Raw genomic sequence first — 25,022 nt, 5'->3', positions numbered from 1 at the left:
CTTAATAAATACATTTGCGTATAAACTAAATCATATCTCAAAGCATTTTACTGGGGCACTGACGATTTTTACTGGGGCCCAGTAAATGGGGTCTAGCAACACCCCTGGCTTCACTAGTGAGAAAACAGTTAAACAGACCATCTACAGCGCGAGGATTAAGAACAAGCCTCCTCCATTCGGCCTCTTTACTTTCTCTTTACTTTACTTTTACTCTTTACCTTACTCATTTACCCTCGTGGATAAGCAAATGGTGTTGTACACACTCCACTGAAGACATCCATTAGCCTACATATTTAATTTAGCTTGTTGAGCACAATGATTTGTTTCAAAACTATTTCTAAATTCAGTTTTAATTTCCAGCAAATGAATAAATGAACAATAATAATGAAGAGTTATATCCAAACACACATCCTATTCTTATGCCCCTTACGGTGATGCATACGTCTCCAAAACCCAACAGGTGGACACATCTAAGCTTGTTTTTATTAAAACAAATATAAATTTGCATATAATAAATAATAGTGTTAAAAACATTACACAAATGCAAATTGTCATGAATAAATTTTTTAAAAAGCCCCTCTGAGGTGAAGAAGGCATGGAGGCAGGGTTTTTTATTTATGTTGAAAATAATCATTTTTGTATTATTTTAATCCTTTTATTATTTTTTTCATGTGTAAAGATATTTGTGGTTTGCTGTACATACCATGTGTATTAAGCATTGTTTAAGCCTTTGGACCAACATAGGCGCATAACTAACACGGACTTCAGACCAGCTTTCAGTTGGTCAATGACGCAGTCTATTTCAGTTCCTCAATATAGCAAAGTGCCAACAATGCGCCTTAACACACCTCCTTTATAGACCAGCACACCCATGAGTCCACAAAGTAGTGCAAATGGATTTGCTATTTAAATATCGTGGCGCAAAAAGTGAAAATCAGGGTTGCACTAGACAGAATTTGCAACCAAACTAAACACATCTTGCACCTTATTGCGTCAGGTGTATGATAGGGCCCTAAATGTTCATTTTTGGGGGGGAACTATCACTTTAAACTAATTGAACTATTTACGTTGTCTAGTGTTGCAGAAAAAAAAAAACTAAAACAAAAACAAAAAAGAGAGCTAGTCAAAAGTTCCCAAATTATGTTTTCCCACAACTGTCAACCCCTCAAGCTACACTTACACCTACAGACAGCTCAAAGCCAGAGAGAAGAAAAGAAAGACCTGAAACTTCACTCGTCACTCACATCCACGAGCACACTAAATCATCTCTGAATCAGAACCATATTTCCCATGAGCCCCTGCAGGCGTCACTGTCATCCTCATCACCCAATCCTACGAGGGGGAACATGCTGCACAATCCCAGCGGACCACCAAGACCACCTCCATCATACAAAAACCTCCTTACCCACCTTAAAAAAAAATAAAAAATTGGACCCCCCAACCAGGGTGTGATCCCGAGTTGAAATCTCAGCTATCCCATCACCCATTCTGCATTCCATCAGCACGGCAGGAGGTCAGAGCACCTGCTTTGATGGAGCTGCTAGAGCTTCTGTCGACTGATCTCAGAGCAGTGGCACCAGTCCCAGGGGTCTCCATAAACAAGCATGGGCTTATGTAGAGATCAGTCTTCAATGCGGAGCAGCAGGCACACTGGTGCAGATTACTCTACATGCCAGTGCATGAGCTCAGGAGAATGAACGAGATATTCAGGGTCTCTTCATATTTAGATGTTTATAGAGAAAGGCATTGTATTCATATGAAGTGGGTCTTTCTGTAGCGATGGACTGATATATAGCAGTCCAAAAAGTATTTAGCTTTTCAAATGTTTTCACATGACATTCAAATGTGCAAATTCACATTGTGCAACTCGTGAGAAATTTCTGTAAGGGTTCACATTGGGTCTACTAACAAATGACACAAAATTTGAAGAACAAAAAAAACCTTGCTCCTTTTTTGTTGAATCAAATTAACTTCTCAGCTTACATCAATCATAACTTGCTGAAACTTGATCAACTTATTAAAACAAGTTAAAGCAACATAAAAAACATGTCTTGACTTTGTCATGCAATTTTTTACAGTGTTACTTTGACAATCATTTTTTGTCTGCCAAAGGAATTGCAGGCTTGTTTAATATTTTCCCAGGCCAGTCATAGTAACCCAGGCTCATTGGAAATATGTGCCCAGGACTACATTTTTGAGAACAGATAAATGTGTACCCTGTACTATATTGTCTTGCAATTTTTGTTTTCAGAGATCCCCTAGAGGGCGCCATGTACAATTTTTGACAATGCATAACTGGCATGTTTTCTAATACGTGCCATTTATCGTAAATCAACCAGGGGTCACTGTGTACGATTCTACAAATATTAGCGTCATTCTTGTGTGCCTCTGTGTAGAAAAGCTGGTCAGATTGTCATCGTGCATAATATTTCAGCTTGATATCGACTGACCTACACACATCCTTCCCTAAAACAAACCGAGAGTATTTTCAAAAGCAAACTATAAGAGAAAAGCCATCGCAGCTGCATGCTTTTACCATACCTCATGTTTTGTTTTACTGGTTTCTAGAGCCGTACTTTGTCGGACTTGAACCTCAGTCTGCTCCGCCTCCCAAGTCTGGAGCCATTTGCAGTGAGCTACTGAGCACACCAGTCATGCTAGAAAAGCGCTCCATATGAGGTAAGCAGTCAGCGGTACAGCCCCATAGTGTTCGTTTTACACATAAAACGCAACCATATGTACCCACGAGGACGTATTTTTCAGTACACCTGGGCACATTTTCCCAATGAGCCTGTTTTGCGTCAATGTGTTCAAGACCAATTTTGTTTTTGTCTATGTTTTCCTTGCTGTTCCTCTGCAACACCTGGATTATTCCCTAAGAGAACCCTTGTTTATCCTCCTGAGACCCGAATAATTTTTTTTTTCTTTTTTTTGGAGATTTCCTACATCCTTTGGGTTAAAAAAATTCTACAATTTAGAGTTTTTACATTTTGTTTTTATTTTTAATTTTACAGCATGTCCACTGTAGTGGACCACAGGACCATTTTAGTTCAAAACGACCGCCACTCAGACAACAAAACTGTACAGGATATGGATGTAATAGGATATTAATCCAATATTAATGTAACAAAAACAAAACAAAAGCCATTTTTCCTTTTCTATTGAAATGTCTGAAACAGTTTAGTCTAAAAGAGAGCCAAACTCAAAAAAACAAAACAAAAACAAAAAAAGTCATGTTAATCCAAAACAAATTTAACATAAGTGATTTAAAACTGATTGTCATTCTCTAATTGTCTGATTGTCAGACTCTAAATCAGAGTCTCCCTCAACTATCTTATAAAGAATCCTGTCTGCTTCAGTTCTGCCCCCTACAACATGCAGTCATTCATTACATTAAGATGGTCCTGGTGTCCACTATAGTGGACATTTAAAAAAGGATGATATTTTGAAACACAAACAAGTTAACAGCTTTGAAAGGTAAATTTATTGTTCCTGACACTTTAATAAACAAATATATATGTAATAATAATAGTAAAAGAACATTTAATAAGCTACATTTTACATGCCTCTCTCTTTCCCATAAAATGCTTTTTTGTATGTCAGCCATTTTGGATGCAGTATAAGTGGTTCCTAGCATGCCAGCCAATCAAATGACATATCACTAGAAAGCCCAGGATGTCCTCTGAACAGTACAACAGGACTTGACAGAGTTTAAAAAAATTCAAAGAAAATTCATGAAAACGCAATGTCCACTGCAGAGGACACAAGTCAATGGGCGGGGTCTCAGGAAGATAAGTCACCTTTAACTAATTGTTGTGTTTCAAAATGTTGAAACTAATTGTCCAAATTGTTTTGTTTTGTTTAAGATATTTGTAATTAATAATTTAATCAAATATGCATTTTATTATTAATCTGAATTGACAGTATAGACAATTATAATATCAACATATTTATTTTAAATAACCCATTCATCAAAGCAGCTTGAAAAAAAATTAACACTTATATAATGTAACAATTTCATATTATTTCCATAGCAACATACATGATAATTACTGACATTTCTTGAGCACCAAAGCAGTATATTCTAATTATTATTTGAATGATCCATCCATTCTTGGAGTAATGGCTACTGAAAATTGAACTTTACCATTTCAAAAATAAATCACCATTATCAAAATAGAAAACTACTGTTTCATTGTAATATTTCTAATATTACTATTACATTTCTATTGATATGTACAGTAGTATTATTATTACTACTGCTATAAGAAATAATAAAAATCTGCCAATTAAGACAAAATAGCATGTTTCTATAAAATCACAATATATTTCTTTGAGCTAAAAGAACATTTATTACGTTTATGTAAAACACACACAAAAAAAGAATAAATAAAAAAAATATTAACAATATGGTTCAATTAACAATTCTTACTATTACTAGTGGTATATTACCTACATATTATTAACACTGGAACAACCAAAATTCTATAACCACTATAATTACCATAGCATTCTCATATTGTCCCCACATATTTACAATAAAAGCTTATTATTGTTAAAATTAAGATGTCCTCACATTTCATTAAGTTATCACCCTAAAAATACAACCTTTTTAGTAATAAACTTGTACTAGACTACCCGTGAATGTCTGCGCCTTACTTTTATCACCAGAAAAAGCAATGTGAAATGATGAAAATCATATCAAAATTACCCACACATCTTTGCTCTTTCAATCTTTTCTCTCTTTTACCCCCAGTGTTACAGATGTAAAGCCTCTTCACTCTGGCTCAGGTCGTCTCTAATCAAGGTTTAGTGCTCTTGAGTCTAAGTTTAAGAGTGTTGAAGGCTGAAGACCACATGTATATTTAATAGTGTGACGTCTGCTCCTGAGTGTTTGACAGGAATGATGATGAATGCATATGCCAAGTTTATCAAAAGGAGTCTGAATGTTCATCTAATGCTATGTAATACCTATTTGTCACTTGTATATTTAGACTTAATTCACCCAATGTGATTATTTACCCACCCTAATGTTGCTCCAAACACACAAGACTTTCTTTAATCTTCAAGGCACTAATGGAAATGTTTTGATGAAATCGGAGAGATTTCGCTTTAAAATGTTCATGAGGTCAAAAAATAAATCCATATAAATCTTCCAGTTTAATCCAAGTCTATTGAGAAGACATCATTGCTTCGTATTATGAACAGACGCAACTTTGGATTCTATCAACAGAAAAACACTGACCCCGGCCACATGACATGTAAGAATGGAACTCATTAGACTTAAATCCTGTAAAGAATTGTTTGCTGATCAATGTTAAATATGAATAATGAACTCAATTAAATGTGTTGTTTTATAAAGCAATCACATCCACTCAGAAGACTTGGAATAAGCCATTCAATTCATCATTTGTATTTATTTACTATCTATTTTTAAAATCTTTTTTGAAATGTTTTAGGTTAATAGATTTTCAAGAACAGAAATATGTCAGAACTGATTGCAAATACCTTTATTAATCGATTTAAAAATACCTATTCTGATGATGAACTGATTTCTTATGCGTTTAAAATGGCATGAGGATGAGTAAATAATGACAGAATTAAATTTTTAGATGAACAAACCTTTTGATTATGTGAACATTAAACAGAGAAAATTGGTCTTGCACCTGTGTTGTGTAAAAAGTCCCTCCAGCTGAAATTTGATGCCACTCTGGTCTCAATCCCTGGAGAGATATGTAAATGACAACATTATGTGATATATCAAATTTGCTAAATATTTACAGGCACTGATAAAATAAAATAAAACCTTTTATTATAAAAAAAATGCTTTGAACAATGACACATTACACTATATTACATAACAAACTAATGCTTATATGTATATTTAGAGACGCTCCAGCTACACCTATTTTTGATTCTCTCTGTCTCTGGAATAAATACATCAATTATCATGAGATAATTAAGTTTTTTAGTTTACTCTATGAGTTAAATAAACATTTGCATCTTCTTTCTTAATTATGCAATTTCAGTTATTAAAAAAATAATTTTGTGTCTGTCACTAGCACATCTTAAAAGCACTAAAGCAATAATGGTTTAATGATAGTTTAATGATAAAAGGTTTAAAAAAAGGTTTTAGGTTTAACGATAATGTAAACAGCAATTGTCACATAATGACATGCCCCATATCACTTTTAAGCATTTTGCAATATTTTATATTAAAGTATGGCTTTAGTTACTATAAAGGATGCATTTGTTGCATGCCATTCCATTAAAGGAAAATGAATGAAAAAAATGTGTGAAATTTACCCACAATTCTAGAATGCTTCATATACAGGCTAACAATTCATTTAAAAATGTGAAAGTGTACATTTTAAAACTGCACCTTGAGGCTGAACATGGATCTTCTTGCTCTCGCAAACCTGGAAAACAATGGTTGAGAAATCGAATTAAATCAGTATTTTAAGTTCAAAAGTTGTACCTGTTGTTAATAGCTATTGCATTTTGAACTAACATGAAAACATTTTTAACCAGGATTAATATAGGTTAACAAGTGTTGTAACTATCTATTCCATTATTCGTTGTTAGTTAATTCATTAATGTTAACAAAATATTTTATTGTAAAGTGCTACTGATTTCTTTAATTCAACATTTCCTGTAACCTTTCTTTATACCTTAACAAGGATCTGTGGCCCTGAAAGACCTGCAGATGAAAATAAAACTAAATATCGACCATTAGAATTTAAGTTTCACGATTAATTGCATACAAAATAAAAGCTTATAGACTCACTGGTCACTTTATTAGGTACACCTGTCCCAACATGGTCAAGACCATCTGCTGCAGTTCAAACCGAGCATCAGAAAGGTGATTAAAGTGACTGAACGTGGCATGGTTGTTGGTGCAAGATGAGTATTTCAGAAACTGTTGATCTATTTGGCTTTTCATGCACAACATCTAAGGTTTACAGAGAATTGACCAAAAAATAAAAATAAAAAATCCAGTGAGCGGCAGTACTGTGGGCACAAGTGCCTCATTGATGCCAGGGGTCAGAGGAGAATGGCCAGACTGGTTTCAGCTGACAGAAAGGCAATGATAACTCCAAAAAATAATAATAATAATAAACAATTATAAAAAAAAAAAAAAAAAAAAAAAACTCATTACAATATGCAGAAGATCATCTCTGAATGCTCAACATGTCGAACCTTAAGGTGGATGGGCAGCAGCAGCAGACCGACTGCCACTGCTGTCAGCTAAGAACAGGAAACTGAGGCTACAATTCGCATAGGTTTACCAAAAAAAGACAGAAGATTTGAAAAACGTTGCCTGGTCTGATGAGTCTTGATTTGTACTGTGACGCTCAGATGGTCGGGTTAGAATATGGCATCAACATGAAAGCATGGATCCACCCTGCCTTGTATCAACAATTCAGGCTGGTGGTGGAGGTGTAATGGTGTGGGAGATATTTTCTTGGCACACACTTTGGGCCCATTATTTCCAATTGAGCATCATGTCAACACCACATCCTACCTGACTATTATTGCTGACCATGTCTATCCATTTATAACCACAGTGTACTCAACTTCTGATGGCTACTTCCAGCAGGATAATGTGCCATAAAGCGCAAATCATCTCAGACTGGTTTCTTGAACATGACAATGAGTTCACTGTACTCAAATGGCCTAGACAGTCACCAGATCTTAATCCAAAAGAGCGCCTTTGGGATGTGGTGGAACAGAAGATTCACATCATGGATGTGCAGCCGACAAATCTGCAGCAACTGCAAGATACTATCATGTCAATATGGACCAAAATCTCTGAGGAATATTTCCAGTACCCTGTTGAAGCTATGCCACAAAGGATTAAGGCAGTTCTGAAGGCAAAAGTGGGTCCAACCTGGTCCTAGTAAGGTGTACCTAATAAAGTTGAGTGTATGTGTATATATAGGTGTTGTATTTTTTCAGTTATTTTTATTAATATATACATAATAATTATACACAGTCAACACACACATTATGCACATTGTGGAAATAGAAGCTTTAGTTTTGGATGTGATTAATCGAAATTAATTACTTGACAGCGCTACTCGCTTTATAATAATAGAGTTATTGACATTCAAAGTTCACATCCAAACCCTGTCCTTGGCTTAAAAAAATGAAGAAAAAAAACTGTTGGAAAAATCTGTGTGCAGCATGGAGAATCAATGATTCATCTAAATCAATACCAGAGGAGGAGAAAACAAAACAGCACCAGGAAGGTCATGAAAAAATAATATGTAAATGGATGCTCCAGATAAAGTGGATCATTTCAAACAGGCAGAGGGGAAATTAGCTGGATGTTATCAGTGTTGGGAGAGGGAGACCCCTGGTGTGTGTGTGTGTGTGTGTTTGTGCGACACAGACAGACGGATTTGGTTTGCCTTCATTTTCCACACGTGTCAAATGTGCATGCTTATTTAAGGATAAAACACGGAAATAGCAATTTTGACGCTGCGCTATCATAGGATGCGAGGCAGGATATTGCATTTGTACCCGTTAAATCCTTTAGAGATATATTTATAGCATCATCAGGCAGTATCTGTTTTTCTCTCTGCTTTATTTAACCGCCTCTCAGCCACATTAAATCAACACACTCATTTTTACTACATCAGTACTACTTCAATGGGTTTACTTTAAGCATATTTAGGACACTTTTAACTATAGATTTGAGCATATTTTTTGTGACATCATAATGTATGCAGTCCCTTCTAATCATCCTAAATATCTTAATTTCTTTCTTCAGGCTTTCTGCAAGTTTTAAAGACATTTTTATAGGCATTATGAATGACATTTTTGACTTTTACAAGACTAAATGCAAAGGACTTTTTTGAATATCACAGTTGGAAAGGATTTTCACTTGACCTATCAAAAATGATTATAATTTAATACATTTAATAATTCAATAATAATAATTTAAGAATAAAAAACCTAGGTCAGGTCAGTACCCTCAGCAGTAAATAAATGGAGCACTTTTAAACAAATGTTACTGTAAGAAAAGTAATTAAAAGCATTTTTTTTTTTAATAAAAAGGCTTGTTGATGATTGTATAGGTGTTAATGGCCAGATTGGGTAGCTATACCTGAAAATACATGAACATTAAGACCTGTTAAAAAAGATTAAACTCCTACAACACAATATTTCAGTTAAGCCTAAAATTTAGCTTTTGAGATTTAAGACATTTTAAGACTTTAAGACCCCGCGGATACCATGTTTTTTGTTTTTTTTTTTAATCTTCTGGTGCAGATTTTAAAATATCTTCTGATGCTGTAATTAAAAATGTTTACCTTAAGTGTATTTTACTGGGGGTTGATGAACATAATAATATAGAAACACATTTATTAATATTTACCACCTGTGTGCCTGAAGTAAATCTACAGGAATTCTTCTGGTATGTGTTATCGGTTGTGGGAAAGAGTGTTTAATTCTGATGACACAAATCTGTTTTTAATTTTAATTTATCTGGCAAAGAAATGCATTTTATTATTATGATCTTTTAGAATGTGGATGTCTCAAATATACTTTCACTTGAGAAACATACTTACGATGCACATCAGAAGTCAAATGAATTTAGGCAGATATGGACTCCTATTTACCAATATGCTAATGACCTATCTTGGCTCTTTATTGCATTCTGTATACCCAGTCTCCTGCCTGACATGATCATATTCCCATAAACTTATATTTTCCCTTCCCTTATTCTTTTCCACTGCTTTTTGTTGTTGTGTATCTGAGGCTATATTTGCATGTTCATGAACATTAAAGAAACTGAGGAAACTACAATAATATATATGGTGACTCCAAAACATTGAATGGTAGAGTACATCCAGAAAAAAGAAGGTGCACTGTGTCAAAACTGCATCACTATAATAAATAAATGGTAACATTTTAAAATAATGGTCTATTATTAAATGTTTATTTATTACATATTTATTGATACATCAGCAACTTATGGCTATTTCGTGGCCAAATGGATATACATTAAAATATTACATGATAAAAACAAATTTGTATTATATAAAAATATAAATAAATAAAAAAAAATTACTTAGACAAATATATAAAATATAAATAGATAAATTTTACAAAAAAAAATCATTCAAAGTTACAGTTATAGTTTTCAGTTCTATTTTGATAAAAAAAATGTAAAACTCTTCCTGGTGGTACCTTTTTAAAAATGTCCATCAAAGTACTCTCCTTATAAAAATTTAGTCTAATGGAATTTAAACTTCTACATTCCAACTAAATATGTTTGATGGTAAGAGCAGTCTGGCACTTATTACATTTAGGTGATTCTTCGTTATTTAATAAATATGAATGTGTCAACCTAGAATGTCCAATTCGACATCTGGTATAGACCGTCTGATCATGCCTGGTTTCGAAATTATAATTTGCTAAATGTCTTTCATTTATTTTCGGGTTAATTTCATATAATTTGTTGTTGATGTAGTTATATTAGTTAATGTTAGCAAATTTATAAACTGACATGAACTATGACAATCTTGCACATCATTTATTAGTCATAGTTCAGCACTATGCATTATTAAAATCCAAATGTATGGTTGTTACCACTGTCAGTTAATGCACTAAACGTAAACTAAAAACACACCTTCATTTTCATTTACTAATATTAACAAAGATGAATAAATACTCTATTAAATGTACTGTTCATTGTTTGTTCATGTTAGTACATTTATTAATTAAAGTGCCATTATTTTAAAGTTTAATTAAATAAATAAATGCATAAATAATGTAAAATAGGGCACTTTAAACCACTTGCATGTGACGTTATAAATACTCACATGCTTTCAAGTGTATGCGTGTACTTCACACACGTTATCTTTGCTTTATATTTATTGCAATATATTAGTTGTTCTGAAATATAAGTCACAGAACATTTAAGGCAATTAAAAATGTGATTTATAATCCATAAAAAATGTGGTAGAAAAAAAATTACATTTCACTAAAAGTAAATACTTCACATTGCTCTCAAGTGCTTCATTTTTTTCAATGCTGTTCATGTGCAGTAAGCGAAAATGTTTCTTTACACCTGCTATGATTTTTTTCTGGCATGATAACAACACAATTTGATAGGAATGGCAGTGGTAAACACAACATGTCTTACCAGGAGCATCTCAGCCTGTTCTTTCAGTGCATCAGTGAATGCCACAGCAAACCTGCATGAGACAGAGAGATGAAGAAAGTGAGCTGACAAGATTAACAAGGAAAGAAACATGAAATGTCATATTTCCGCACTGGATTGTGATAGTAAGATCCACCCCAGTGAATGCATTCAACTGCTTTTATTTAGCTGCAATCCCAAACTTTCCAGCCTCAAAGACGTCAATGCTAAACAAAAAAATGTAAATCAAATAAGTCAAGCCACGGCATTAACAAACAAACAAACAAACAAACAGACTCCTATTAATATTATTATTACTACTACTACTACTACTACTACTACTAATAATAATAATAATAATAATAATAATAATAATAACAATAACAATAACAACAACAATAATACCAACAAAAGAGAACAAAATCACAATCGAAGCAAAATCAAAACAAAAGCAAAGCAAATCAAAGCAAAACAACAGATGAATCCCAGAGTAACCCTTAAACTAAGAAAGAGGAATATGAAGCCATCTTAAATACTGAAATCATATACGGTTGATATATATATATATATATATATATATATATATATATATATATATATATATATATATATATATATATATATATATATATATATATATATATATCTATATATATATATAGATATATATATATATATATATATATATATATATCTATATATATATATATATCTATATATATATATATATATATATATATATATATATATATATATATATATATATATATATATATATATAAATGAAATTCCTTACATTTATATAGCGCTTTTCTGGCCACTTAAATTACTTTTACGCAATTTTAGGGGGAATCTCCATATCCACCACCAGTGTGCAACATCCACCTGGAAGAAGTGATGGCAGCCATATTATGCCAGACTGCACACAACACACCAGCTGATTGGTGGAGATGAGATGAGACAAAGGCTGTTTCTCAGTATGCATTCTTCAGTGATCTTGCATCCTCGTATAACGTCATCATCAACTGCCATAGATCAGTTACAATACCCAAGACCGCAAGAACGGAGGATGCGTGAAAGTTCCCAGATACGTTCCTGACATCATGGACGCATTGATGCAGACTTGAGTGTAAAATTAGCTTGAGAAGTCCCAGAAGTCAATGCGGCTGAATAAAGGAGATGGGAAGTGCAGCTTTTTAAAATAGATTTAGAATTAAAGTTCAAAGATATAACTTATTTATCTTAGGAGTTTCTCTAAATGAGACAGTAAAAGTAAATATTAGGAGTGTTTATTTGCTGAGATTAGCATTAAAATTTGTTTTATTTGTATTGTGCAACATATAAGGCTTTTATACTATACATTGTGAAAAGGGGAAAACAATAAATCGTTGTATGAGTGCTGTGATGTTTAAATAATTTCTCATTAAAACGCATAAGTCATGTGACCATCAGGAACAACCAGGGAAGAAGGCAGCATCTAATTTCTCACAGAATGCGTTCTCTGTTCTCACAGTCTCCCGAGTTCGTTCTTCTGAGGTTACTTGGCAAGACCGGTCTCCACCATACCTGCCAACATTCGGATCATAAAATCCAGGAGATTTTATACGGAGGTGCGCACGAAGTGAAGAAAGGGGGTGAAGGTGCGCGCAAACCGGGAGTTTTTCGGGAGACAGAACAATACGGGAGATGGGCGGGGGATGGGTCTGAAATTTGGGAGACTCCCGCGAAAAATGGGAGTGTTGGCAGGTATGGTCTCCACAAGAATGAGAGTCCATTCTCTGCATTCTTGGAACTGAGAAACAGCCAGAGTGATGAAGCCAATTGTGATATGGGGATGGTTAGGAGGACATGATGGACAGTGGCCTTCGAAGGACATCCTGGGACTTTGGAGGACCACAGAGAGTCAGGACGTCCATTTAACATCTCATTCAAAAGACGGCGCTCACTGAGAAGTATAAAGTCCCCATCAATATACTTAGGACGCACACAGAATGAGCGCCGACTGCTGGCCTCACTAACACCACTTCCAACAGCAACCTAGCTTTCCCATGTAGTCTACCATCCAGGTACTAACAGGAAGCAGCCCTGCTTAGCTTCAGTGGGTGACCATGTGAGAGTTGCAGAGAGCTACCTGCCGGCTAATTGCATGTATTATACCAGGGGTCCTCAACCCTGTTCCTGGAGATCTACCTTCCTGAAGAGTTCAGCTCGAACTCGCATCAAACACACCTACACCAATTAATTAGGACCTGAACAGCACTTGATAATTACAGACAGGTGTGTTTGATATGGGTTGCAACTGAAATTTGCAGGAAGGCAGATCTCCAGGAACAGGGTTGAGCACCCCTCTATCATACTATCATTACAAAACTTCAATTATTGTTACTTGAAATGAAGATTAACTGAGATAAAATATACAATGAAATACAACAATCTTTCATTTCAGTCATTAAATAAAATCAGCAAAATCTTTTGTTCATTTCCCCATTTACAACATCATTTTATTTCCAAGACATGGCCTTAAACTTTTGAAACTCCCTGTACTGTATGTTTTATTTTTTCCCCAAGGAGAAAGTTTGGACTACGCCTGTCTTTCTATCAAGCCTCATCCTGGAGCTCTCTTTATTCAAACTCTAAACAAACGCAAGCACAAACACATGCATAAGACATAAGGTCCCCTTTGATTTTTGTGGGTTGAGCTAACAATGATTTTGAACAGAGGAAAAAAAGCAGACATGGAGTGTTGTGTAATGTCTTCAAATGACGGCAGCTAAACCCCATGAGCTTCCCTGCATCTCCTCTTCATCGTGCGTCCCTGGTCTGCTTCACTTTCAGGAGATGTGAAGTTTAGTCAGGAACAGCAGCAGCAGGGGGTTTCTCTTACTGATGTCTTTGAAGTGAAAGGGCTCTCATCGCTCTTTTGCTACCTGGTGACGATTATTCCCTTAAGACTCTCAAAATGATGGAAGCCTGCCTGTACTAATCAAACAGATCACATGAAGCTCTATCACCTGACTAATAAACTGAAAACATCAAGCTTTGGGTGTAGATTCAGTTCAAAGACCTTAAGCTAAATAAAAGTGCAGACCATACACTGTTGTTCAAAAGTTTGAGGTAAGTTTTAAAGTGATAGTTCACCCAAAAATTTGCGTTTACTCACCCTCAAGTGGTCACAAACCTTTTTTTTTTATATTGTTGAACACAAAAGAAGATAATTTGAGCAAAGCTAAAAACCGGTAACCATTGACTTCCATATAATCATAAATACTATGAAAGTCAATGGTTTCCGGTTTTCAGCTTTCCACAAAGTATATTATTTTCAATACATTTCAACAGACAAAAGAAACTCAAACTAGTTTAGAACAAGTAAAAGGCGAGTAATTGAAGACTGAATTTTCAATTTTGTGTGAACTAACCCTTTATGAGTGGTTACAGCACTGTATATTATGTGTGGTGTTTGTTTTGTTAACAATTTAATTTATTTAGTGCTATGTTTTAGTGAACTTAACCACTAGGCTATTGGCACTGACCACAAGGGATGTTTTCTATGCGAAGCAGAATAAATTTGCTTTCAGTTGATGTATGGTGTGTTAGAATAGGAAAATATTTGTCCAAGATACAACTAATTGAATACATGTAATCTGAGGGTTCCGAAAAATCTACTTATTGTGAAAAATTGCTTTCAAAGCAACTAAATTAACCCTTGTGTGCTGTTGGGGATGTTTTCGTCCACACTGGGGTGATTTTGAGTCTTAATTTGTCCATTACTTTCTCTGTGTTACAGAAAATGAAATGATATTTTTATGAGGTGCCATGTAGGGTTTAAATCAAACTTTGCTTATCAACACATACATAACACATGTATATACACCTATAAATTTCTCGCATATACACCTATTGGATGTTCAAAACAACATATATGAAACTTACATATATACATACAATTGAAGTCAGAATTATTAGCCCACTTTGAATTTTTGTCTTTTTTAAATATTTCCCAAATGATGTTTAACAGAGCAAGGAAATGTTCACAGTATGTCTGATAATATTTATTTCTTCTGGAGAAAGTCTTATTTGTTTTATTTCGGCTAGAATAAAAGCAGTTTTTAATTTTTAAAAAACATTTTAGGGGAAAAATTATTAGCCCCTATAAGCTATATATATTTTTTCTATAGTCAACAGAACAAACCATGGTTATACAATAACTTGCCTAATTACCCTATCCTGCCTAGTTAACCTAATTAAGCCTTTAAATGTCACTTTAAGCCAGGGGTGTCCAAACTCGGTCCTGGAGGGCCGGTGTCCTGCAGATTTTAGCTCCAACTTGCCTCAACACACTGCACGGATGTTTCTAGAAAGCCTAGTAAGTGCTTGATTAGCTAGCCCAGGTGTGTCTGATTGGGGTTGGAACTAAACTTTGCAGGACACCGGCCCTCCAGGACCGAGCTTGGACATGCCTGCTTTAAGCTGTATAGAAGTGTCTTGAAAAATATCTAGTCAAATATTATTTACTGTCATCATGGCAAAGATAAAATAAATGAGTTATTAGAGAGGAGTTATTAAAACTATTATGTTTAGAAATGTGTTGAAAAATCTTCTCTCTGTTAAACAGAAATTAGGGGAAAAAATAAACAGAGGGGCTGATAATTTAGGGGGGCTAATAATTCTGAATTCATTGTATTTCGACGCATGAATACACCCACATACATATAAACTACCTCCTTGCATAAACACCCACAACAACAAGTGCACATACACACAAATTCGCTGCATGCAAACACACCTATACACACTCGCTTATACATATTAACTCGATCCTGCCATAAACACACACATAAACACAAGCACATACATATAAACTCGCTGCATGCAAACACATACACACTTGCATTCACAGTAATAAACTCGATACTAAATACACCCACAACAACACGCGCAATACACAAACTCGCTGCATGCAAACACACCTATTGGCATATAGCCCCAATGCCTAAACTAGTGGAGTAAATGCGCTTAAATGCGTGGATAAACACCCAAATAACACTCGCTCAAACATACAAAATAAAATTCACAAACATTTATCACGAATCTGGTTATTTCAAAACTTATGAAATAGAAAGAATGCAATTTGAGGTATTAAATCTGTTAAATAAAGAAAATATGTTATATAAAATATTAGTCTATATACAAGACTAATATATAAGAAAAGCAACCAGAACTATGAATAATTTTTACTCAAACAACTAAACTCCTACGACTAAACTATTGCAAGCCTATTATAGCCTCTCCTATTATAGTCTATACCCGTCTTTATTTTGTTTTTGAATTCTTATAATTATTATGCTTTTTATATGTTTTTACGAAGTGAATATTGCAAGATTTTGGTATTGTTATGATTGTTAAATATTCAGCATATACAAAAAAAAAAAAAAACGCAGATAAAAAGTCTCTGTTCATCACGTTGGTCAAGTTAACACCCACAAACCAGCTATTTATAGCCTCTAGAAGTTTGATTTAAATCATACACGGCGCCTCAATTTTTAGTGACTAATCTTATTTTGACACTTTTTTTTTTAATGCTTTGAAATAGGGCTGGACGATATTGGAGAAAACTGATATTGTGGTATTTTGTTTTTATGCTAAATATTTTGCGATATGAGTATAATTTAACAACATGACTTATAACTCTCTTCGGAAAGAATTCATAATTTACACTGATTGTGATGTAACTGAATCTGCATAAAAAAAACAAACAAACCACGAGCATACGTTAATTTAACAAAACAAAGATACAAAATAAATAATCAATTCTTCATGGTTTTCTGGAGAGTCTAACAGTACTGAAGTTATAAAATCAAATATAAAATATCACTTTTACAGTAGTCAACTTCTATTGTCCAAAATTGAAATCGTACATAATCACGTTTTCTAGTTAATTAGAACTCCAGCTCCACATCGTAGATCCTGCGATGTGACTATTGCACATTCGCACATTGCTTTATTGATGTTAAAACAATATACTGTACATTGAATTTTTTTAACTCAACAATATACACTTTTAAAAATTTCTAAAATAATTCTGAAAATACTGCCATTACTACTCTTTGGTTATGTTGGTGGTTGACTTTCATTATAACATTTCTTCATGTTTCAAAGCCTTGACACCATATAATCATACATTCTTGATTGTTAGTGGTTTTCCCTGTTGAGAAAAAGTACATTTAACATTTCTTACTGTTGATAATCAGTTGCAATGCAAAAAAAGTTTAGTTTGCGGTCTGTCTGTCTGTGTGTATGTGTAAGAGAGACCTTTGCACACTTATCTTGATATGTCTGAGAAAATAAAGCAGCAGCTCAGTTCTCAGAACATGGTAAACATAGTAAGTGTATTTATGAATGCGCATTATATATTGGCTTTGCAATCAAAAAAAATGTTCTAATGGAAGTCAATGGGGCAAAAACAGCCACCAAAATAACGAAATGGTAGTACATTTGAAAAATACACAATGGTTAGGTGCTTAGCAATGCGTATTACTAATTACAAATTAAGTTTTGATGTATTTACAGTAGAAAATCTACAAATGATCTTCATGGAAAACGACCAGTAATTTAAAAGCCACATGATTTTTGGTGTAAAAGAACAACCTATCATTTTGATCCTCACAACGGCTCTGAAAACCTCACAGATGACTGGCAACAGTATTTAAAAGTCTTATCCAATGCAAATTAGAAAACCAATTACAGACTAATCTCAGATGCAGAAGATTAACAGTACACATGTAATCTCATATAATCTGCTTTCATATACAGTAGTTCACCTACAATTAAACGTCAATTCCTCACACATCTGCTTATCTTTATTCTTCAAAGTACAACCTTCATCAATGTACTAGAACAATCTAGCATTAACGAAGATGGAAAAGCATCACTAAATCATTATAAGATAGTCAAAATTGAAGTCAAAATTATTAGCCCTCCTGTAATTATTTTCTCTTTCAAATATTCCCCAAATGATGATTAACAGCAAGAAATTTTTCACAGCATGTCTGATAATATTTTTTCTTCTGGAGAAAGCCTTATTTGTTTTATTTCGGGTTGAATAATTTTTTTAAATACCATTTTAACATGAATATTATCAACATTCTTAAGCAATTTTTTTTTCAATTGTCTACAGAAAAAAAACTGTAATAAAATGAATTGCCTAATTACCCTCACTTGCCTAATAAAGCCAATTAACCTAGTTATGCCTTTAAATTGCACTTTAAACTGAATACTAATATCTTGAAAAATATCTAGTAAAATATTATGTGCTGTCATCATGGCAAAAATTAAAGAAGGGGGTGGCGGGGTGGGGGCTAATAATTCAGGAGGGCTAATAATACTGACTTTAATCGTATATGACATTTTATGTAAGGACTGATTTTCAATTCCATGAATTCCAAGAAGTACCATCCTTATTACTATCTTATTTTTTTTTTTTTTTGAGTGTTTCACAGAACAGAGGAAGTCATACAAGTTTGAAGTGTTTTGTAAATGATGACAGAATTTTCCGTCCGGTCAAACCGTTCCTTTAATTATAGCTGACCGGAGCAGTGAAGCAGGAAAAGAGTCAGCTTTCATCAGGAAAAAAAAACAGTAAATTTGACCTGGCCTTGCGCAGAACTTCCTCCATCACAGCTCGCTTGTGCTCATCCCTCACGTCCTCGTTGACATCCGTCCCTCCAAACACCACTCCGAACGGCAATCCCACATCTGCAGGGAAATGTAAATTCACAACAAAGACGCAAATCCCTCATTTCACTTATTCACCTCATCTGACGTTCAACTTTTAAATCCTTCGAGTGAGGAAAGTCTTTGAGGCATGAAACAGTGTGTTTATCTTGCCCGAGGGGACGTAGTCATCCACAGAGTGGACACTGTGAGCGATGACTGAAAAAAAAAATGGCCATATCTCAGAGAGTGGCCTTCAGTCTGAATAAATATGCACATATACGAGTTCATTTAATGCCATGAATAATTACCATCTTCATATGTCATATTTTAAAGAGTTGCATTGTTCATGGTATAAAAACATGTTATTACCATTTTTCATTATCAAAAAATATTGACATTTATGACAATATTTATTGGCTATTAATGGGGAAGGAAAGGTTTTCTACAAACTTTTAATTTAGGGCTTCTAAATCAATTTTATAATTTGTAAGGACTTCTGCGTTTTTCCATTTCCTTTAGATTCTGAATTTTTATTTAAAGTTTTTTATTTATTTAAATATATAAAAAAATAGCATCTAATCAGTTAATACAATGATAATCAATTGATACAATGCTACAAGTTTAGTGTAATCACATGACAATGTAACATATTTATAACTAAATGTGCAATATTTTTGAGTAACAGAGCCAAGTAATTAAAACGGTCTAAAAATAAATAAATAAATAAACAAATAAATAAATAAATAAATAAATATTAGCGGCAAATTGTCAGAATTCTTAAAAAGTACATATTATTATTAAATTTCTAGCCTGATTCAAGTTAAATCAAACTTTTATTTCAGCAGACGCAACAGTTCTATCTGGTTCTCGAATCTGGTTGGCTGATAGTCGTGCAATATTCTGCAATAACAGCACTCGTACAGCCTCCTCACCCATCTGTATTACTCCGCCCACATAGAGTGACAGCAGATGAATAAACTCACTACAATTTGACAAATATTGCAGCTGTTGAACAACATAATGTAATTTTTAGGCAGGAATGTAGTTGTTTAGATTGCAACTATGCAGTTTGTTTATAAGGATAGTGCCTATTTTAAATATTATAATTACAGAGACATAGCGCATTGGCATCTATCAGCCTGTCAACCTGAGCTGAATTCAAATACTAGCTCTTGTTTTTCCCCTTCAAACAATAAAAATAAACAAGACATATGTTAATGTATCAGACCCCCTAGTTTTTTTGCAATTCCGCAAAATCAACAAAAAGTCACAAATTTTTGAGATGCTGCAAAATTCTTAATTAAACTTAAAATAATCACAAAAAAATGTAAATAATCTCATAAAACATCAAATTCGAAACCATCAAATCTAATTATATTTATTTCAGTTTGCAATTAATTGTTTGGCATGACTTTTAGACGTCGCATACGCAGCACACGTGATGTATTTTTATAATACGATGTCTCACCTGCTCCCTCACAATCATTACATTATGGAATGGGGGGCAGGGGAGTTTTCAGCTTGTGCATTAAGCAGACGCGGATGAAGTGCGAGTGACTTACATGTAAAGTCATAGCAAAGACGAGATATAGACATCTTGCGGCGCGAGGCATTCAGACATGGTCAAGACAATCTGCTGCAGTTCAAACTGAGCATCAGAATAGAGAAGAAAGGTGATTTAAGTGACTTTGAACATGGCATGGCTGTTGGTGCCAGACGGGCTGGTCTGAGTATTTCAGAAACTGCTGATCTACTGGAATTTTCACGCACAACCATCTCTAGGGATTACAGAGAATGGTCCGAAAAAAGAGAAAATATCCAGTGAGCGGCAGTTCTGTGGGCGCAAATGCCTTGTTGTTGCCAGAGGTCAGAGGAGAATGGCCAGACTGGTTAAGGCTGATAGAAAGGCAACAGTAACTCAAATAACCACTCATTAGACGCGAGGTATGCAGAAGAGCATCTCTGAATGCACAACACGTCCAACCTTGAGGCAGATGAGCTACAGCAGCAGAAGACCACACTGCGTGCCACTCCTGTCAGTTAAGAACAGGAAACTGAGGCTACAATTCACACAGGCTCACCAAAATTGGACAATAGAAGATGGGAATAACGTTGCCTGGTCTGATGAGTCTCTATATCTGCTGTGACATTTAGATAGTAGGGTCAGGATCTGGTGTCAACAACATGAATATATATATATATATATATATATATATATATATATATATATATATATATATATATATATATATATATATATAGTTAGTAATTTTACATAGTACATGTGCTGTTGCTAAATGATTACATTGCATAATCAATGTAAATTTGGCATAAATATAAAAAAATAAATAAGCACAATCTATAACCAGTGTCCAAATATTTGTGATAGTGCTAGATGGTAAAACTAACGAGACAAGATAGATGTGTGTACACTACAGTATGTGTGTGCATATGGCACAACTCCTCTGTATACAATCTGAGACTAATCAAGTGAAACCAGCATGTGCGTGTGTATTTTGAGAGACCGGGGGACTTGTCACCTAAAAGCAGCCTGCCTCCTTTGAAAAGATGAATGGCCAGCGCAGCTTCGAACCGCGGCTCTTGCGTCATCAGGGATGATACATCAGAAGCAGAGCTCAACCCTCTTGTATCACAGAGTACACAAGTATGTCCTGCAGCCTCAATGTGATTCCTGCAATTCAAACACACACACAAACAGAAAACTGTTTAAATCAGCATCTTATTTTGTGTAATAAATTGGCTCTGTGCTGTAACGCCCTAACAAAAACACTGTGGCAGTGTCATACTGCTGTTTCAGTATCACCGTGGTACTTTTGTATATACCATGGGAAAATAACCCCTGCAATAATTACAAATTGCTAGTATTTGATATTGATGCTGCTTTGTTTACTGTTAAGATGGTCAAAAAATAAATAAAACTGAATTATTTGTGGCGACATGGTGGTGCAGTGGGTAGCGATTTCGCCTCATAGCAAGAAAGCCACTGGTTGAGCCTTGGTTGGGTCAGTTGGCATTTCTGTATAGAGTTAACATGTTCTCCCAGTGTTCGCATTGGTTTCCTCCAGGTGCTCCGGTTTCCCCCACAAGTCCAAAGACATGCTGTATAGGTGAATTGGGTACGCTAAATTGTCCGTAGTGTGTGAATGAAAGTGTATAGTTGTTTCTCAGTGATGGGATGCAGCTGGAAGGGCATCCGCTGCGTAAAACATATGCTGGATAAGTTGGCGGTTCTTTGCGCTTTGGACCCCTGATTAATAAAGGGACTAAGCCAAATAGAAAATGAATGAATCAATGGTCTAAAAGCTGTCAAAAATGCTTAAGATCTGGCCAATTAAATCAAAGAAGGCTGAGCTTTACTAACCAAAGTCAGTCTGGGAATCAATTCTAATGTCCTATTTCCATTTGAATCTGATTCACAAGCTCTCATTTAGACTTACACTTATTGATTTGATTAGGCCTGTCACAATATCTATTTTTTGTTGTACGATATATTGCACCAAAATATAATGCGATAAACAATATTATTGCCATTTTAAGAAAATTTCATGGCACACATTATATAATGCCAAAATGACAATATGATATCATCACAATGGAAGTGCTTTCAAAGAACATATATTTTATTCTTAGGAATATTTTCTTTTAATTACAGTCATGTTACACAATTTAATAAGTACGTATTAGAATGAGAATGTGAAAACGTCTATCCTAAATAAATCACAATTAATTTTCAGACACCTACATGAAAACATACTTAAGGAATTTATAGTAAATACTAGCTTTTTTTTTTAACCATACCGACACTAATAGAGATGTTGCACAATCAGCTAAAATTTTGCTATAATTGTTTTTTATGTATAGGCAATATATATTGGATGTCCATGTGTTGTACGATAAGTTAATATGTTGATTATTGCGACAGGCCTAGATTTGACTCAGTGAACATAGATTTAACACAAACAGGGAATAAATAAAAAGAAAATAATACCCACACACCTGAATATTAAATCATCTAATTTAGCTTTTTACTAGAATATGGACAATATAACACAAAAAAATTATTGCAATAAAAGATGCAACGCCACATTTTATATCTAACACCAATTTTACATTAGAATTTTTTAATTATCACCAGTAATAACCTGTGATGAATATACCATTTTTAATCAAATTTTGAATTCTGAAATGTAAATAATAGATTAATTGTATGTAATATATAACTGAATGTAATGAGACAAGAAACATTTTGACTTTGTTTCCAGCATCCCATGCACACGTTCACACCATTAATTAATAATCGGTTAATAATATTAACAATAAAAAATATGACATGTTCAGCAAGACCAAACATGAACATTAGATATTGCATTATGAACTAAAGTGAACACCTATTACCTATTAGTTTTCACTGTAAAATACATTGTTTGTTGAAATGTCTTTAAAGAATATAGAGGTAAAGTTGGTTTTATATTCGCACAATCGTTCATTTAGAAGTCTCTAGATTGTTTACAATGTTACTTTGAATATTCGATAGGAATTAGCATGCAAGTATGACTTCAAAACAACATTAACACTATCTACTTGACTGTGAACAGTGTTGTACTTTGATAGGCTGCTTATATGATTTCCCTATTTAGAATTTGCAAAGAATACTTTTCTGAAATTATGTTATTAAGGAGAATGTCTGAATATCCGAATATAAAACCAACTTTACCTCTATTTAAAGAATTAACCAGTATCAACTAACGAGTCTTTATCGTTATTGTCACCAAATAAAATCTTCATTGTTTACTGTTTCTTTAGTCCTTCACCGCGATTTTAATCCACAACAAAACTGGTCCTCGTATGTTCAAAAAGCCTAATTTTCCAGCATACCATGATATTACCATAGTACAGGTCCTACAAGGTAAGGTAGACACACCGTCGGCACAACATAGCTTCACATGGGTGTAGTGTTGTGTGCACTAGTGCAAGATATCTAGTGCAAATGTGACATAATGATGTTTAGCGTACTTGATTTAAGATGCTACGTTAACGTTAATCGGTTCAGCTGAAAAAAATGATCGCCTTACAGGATTAATACGTCCGGGGTAAGCTGTTTTGTGAGACCGAGAGTCAGAGGAGGACACAATACTTCCTTGTTTCGCAAAGCAAACAGTGATGTTACTGTACCTTATTCTTTCGGCAGTGGTACAGTTCCCTGTTTTGGGACTTAAGTAGGCTAGAAAAAGCACGCGCATTTCAGCGTGTGATAGTAAAATGCTGACGCCGACAAACAATGAGAGCAGAGACCGACAGTGAGCGACTCTCACTGGACTCTGTTGATCTCATGCTGCCTGTCACGTCAGCGCCCAGCCTCCCGAACCCGGACAAACCAAACGCGCGTGCAGTTTATTTTAGTACGGGTCCGTTTCTAATGTAGACCCTCCGGAAACACGGAACTACACAGTAGGCGCGACTCTGAAATAAGAAGATGTGCCACCAAATCATATCTAAACTATTTATGCGGATTGTGGTCCTTTTCGGAGATGTTAGCTATAAATTGTAGCATATACACATTGTAGTATGTAAACAAAATGAAACAAAGCAAGAATGAATGAACAATTAAATTATTCGATCAATAAATGCATAATTTTATTGTGACCTATTAATGTTTATGTATACACAAATACATAAAAATTAAAAAATTATATACAGTACAGTCCTATACACCCTATGGTTTAACCAATAAGCAAGCAGCCGCTTAGGGCCCCCAAATTAATACCTATAGAAGTATACATGATACCTTTAAATTAAATATAACATTGTTTTCTATCATATTATGTAAGGTGAGGGTCTAAAAATTTTAACTTGAGCGTAATTATTACATCTGCACAAATGTGTCCCCCACCTTCAATCATGGACCAGTCTAGCAGTCAAATCAGTAAAGATTTAGTTGTATTCACATGTTTTTATTCATTCATTCATTTTCTTTTCGGCCTAGTCCCTTTATTAATCTGGGGTCACCACACCGGAACGAACCGCCAACTTATCCAGCATATGTTTTACGCAGCGGATGCCCTTCCAGCCGCAACCCATCTCTGCGAAAAAAATCAATACACTCTCATTCACACAGATACACTACGGACAATTTTAG

General features: G+C 34.4%; 1 protein-coding gene across 1 annotated transcript in view; it reads right to left on the bottom strand.

Moving 5' to 3' along the window:
* Window positions 1-24,315, bottom strand: part of glt1d1 (glycosyltransferase 1 domain containing 1) — an 82,335-nt gene extending 58,020 nt beyond the window's left edge. The window contains exons 1-6 of the mRNA XM_056463263.1: window positions 24,059-24,315; window positions 21,406-21,557; window positions 18,799-18,904; window positions 11,156-11,207; window positions 6,383-6,419; window positions 5,667-5,723 (exon numbers count right to left, since the gene is read on the bottom strand). Of these exons, the coding sequence (XP_056319238.1) occupies window positions 5,667-5,723; window positions 6,383-6,419; window positions 11,156-11,207; window positions 18,799-18,904; window positions 21,406-21,557; window positions 24,059-24,126 (472 nt within the window). The 5' untranslated portion in view covers window positions 24,127-24,315. The remainder of the gene's footprint in view (window positions 1-5,666; window positions 5,724-6,382; window positions 6,420-11,155; window positions 11,208-18,798; window positions 18,905-21,405; window positions 21,558-24,058) is intronic.
* Window positions 24,316-25,022: the final 707 nt, after the last annotated feature.

The sequence above is a fragment of the Danio aesculapii genome, chromosome 8 (genome assembly GCF_903798145.1).
Source record: "Danio aesculapii chromosome 8, fDanAes4.1, whole genome shotgun sequence".
NCBI lineage: Eukaryota > Metazoa > Chordata > Actinopteri > Cypriniformes > Danionidae > Danio > Danio aesculapii.
The sequence above is the reverse complement of the archived record's forward strand: the minus strand, read 5'-3'. Positions and strand labels throughout refer to the sequence as shown.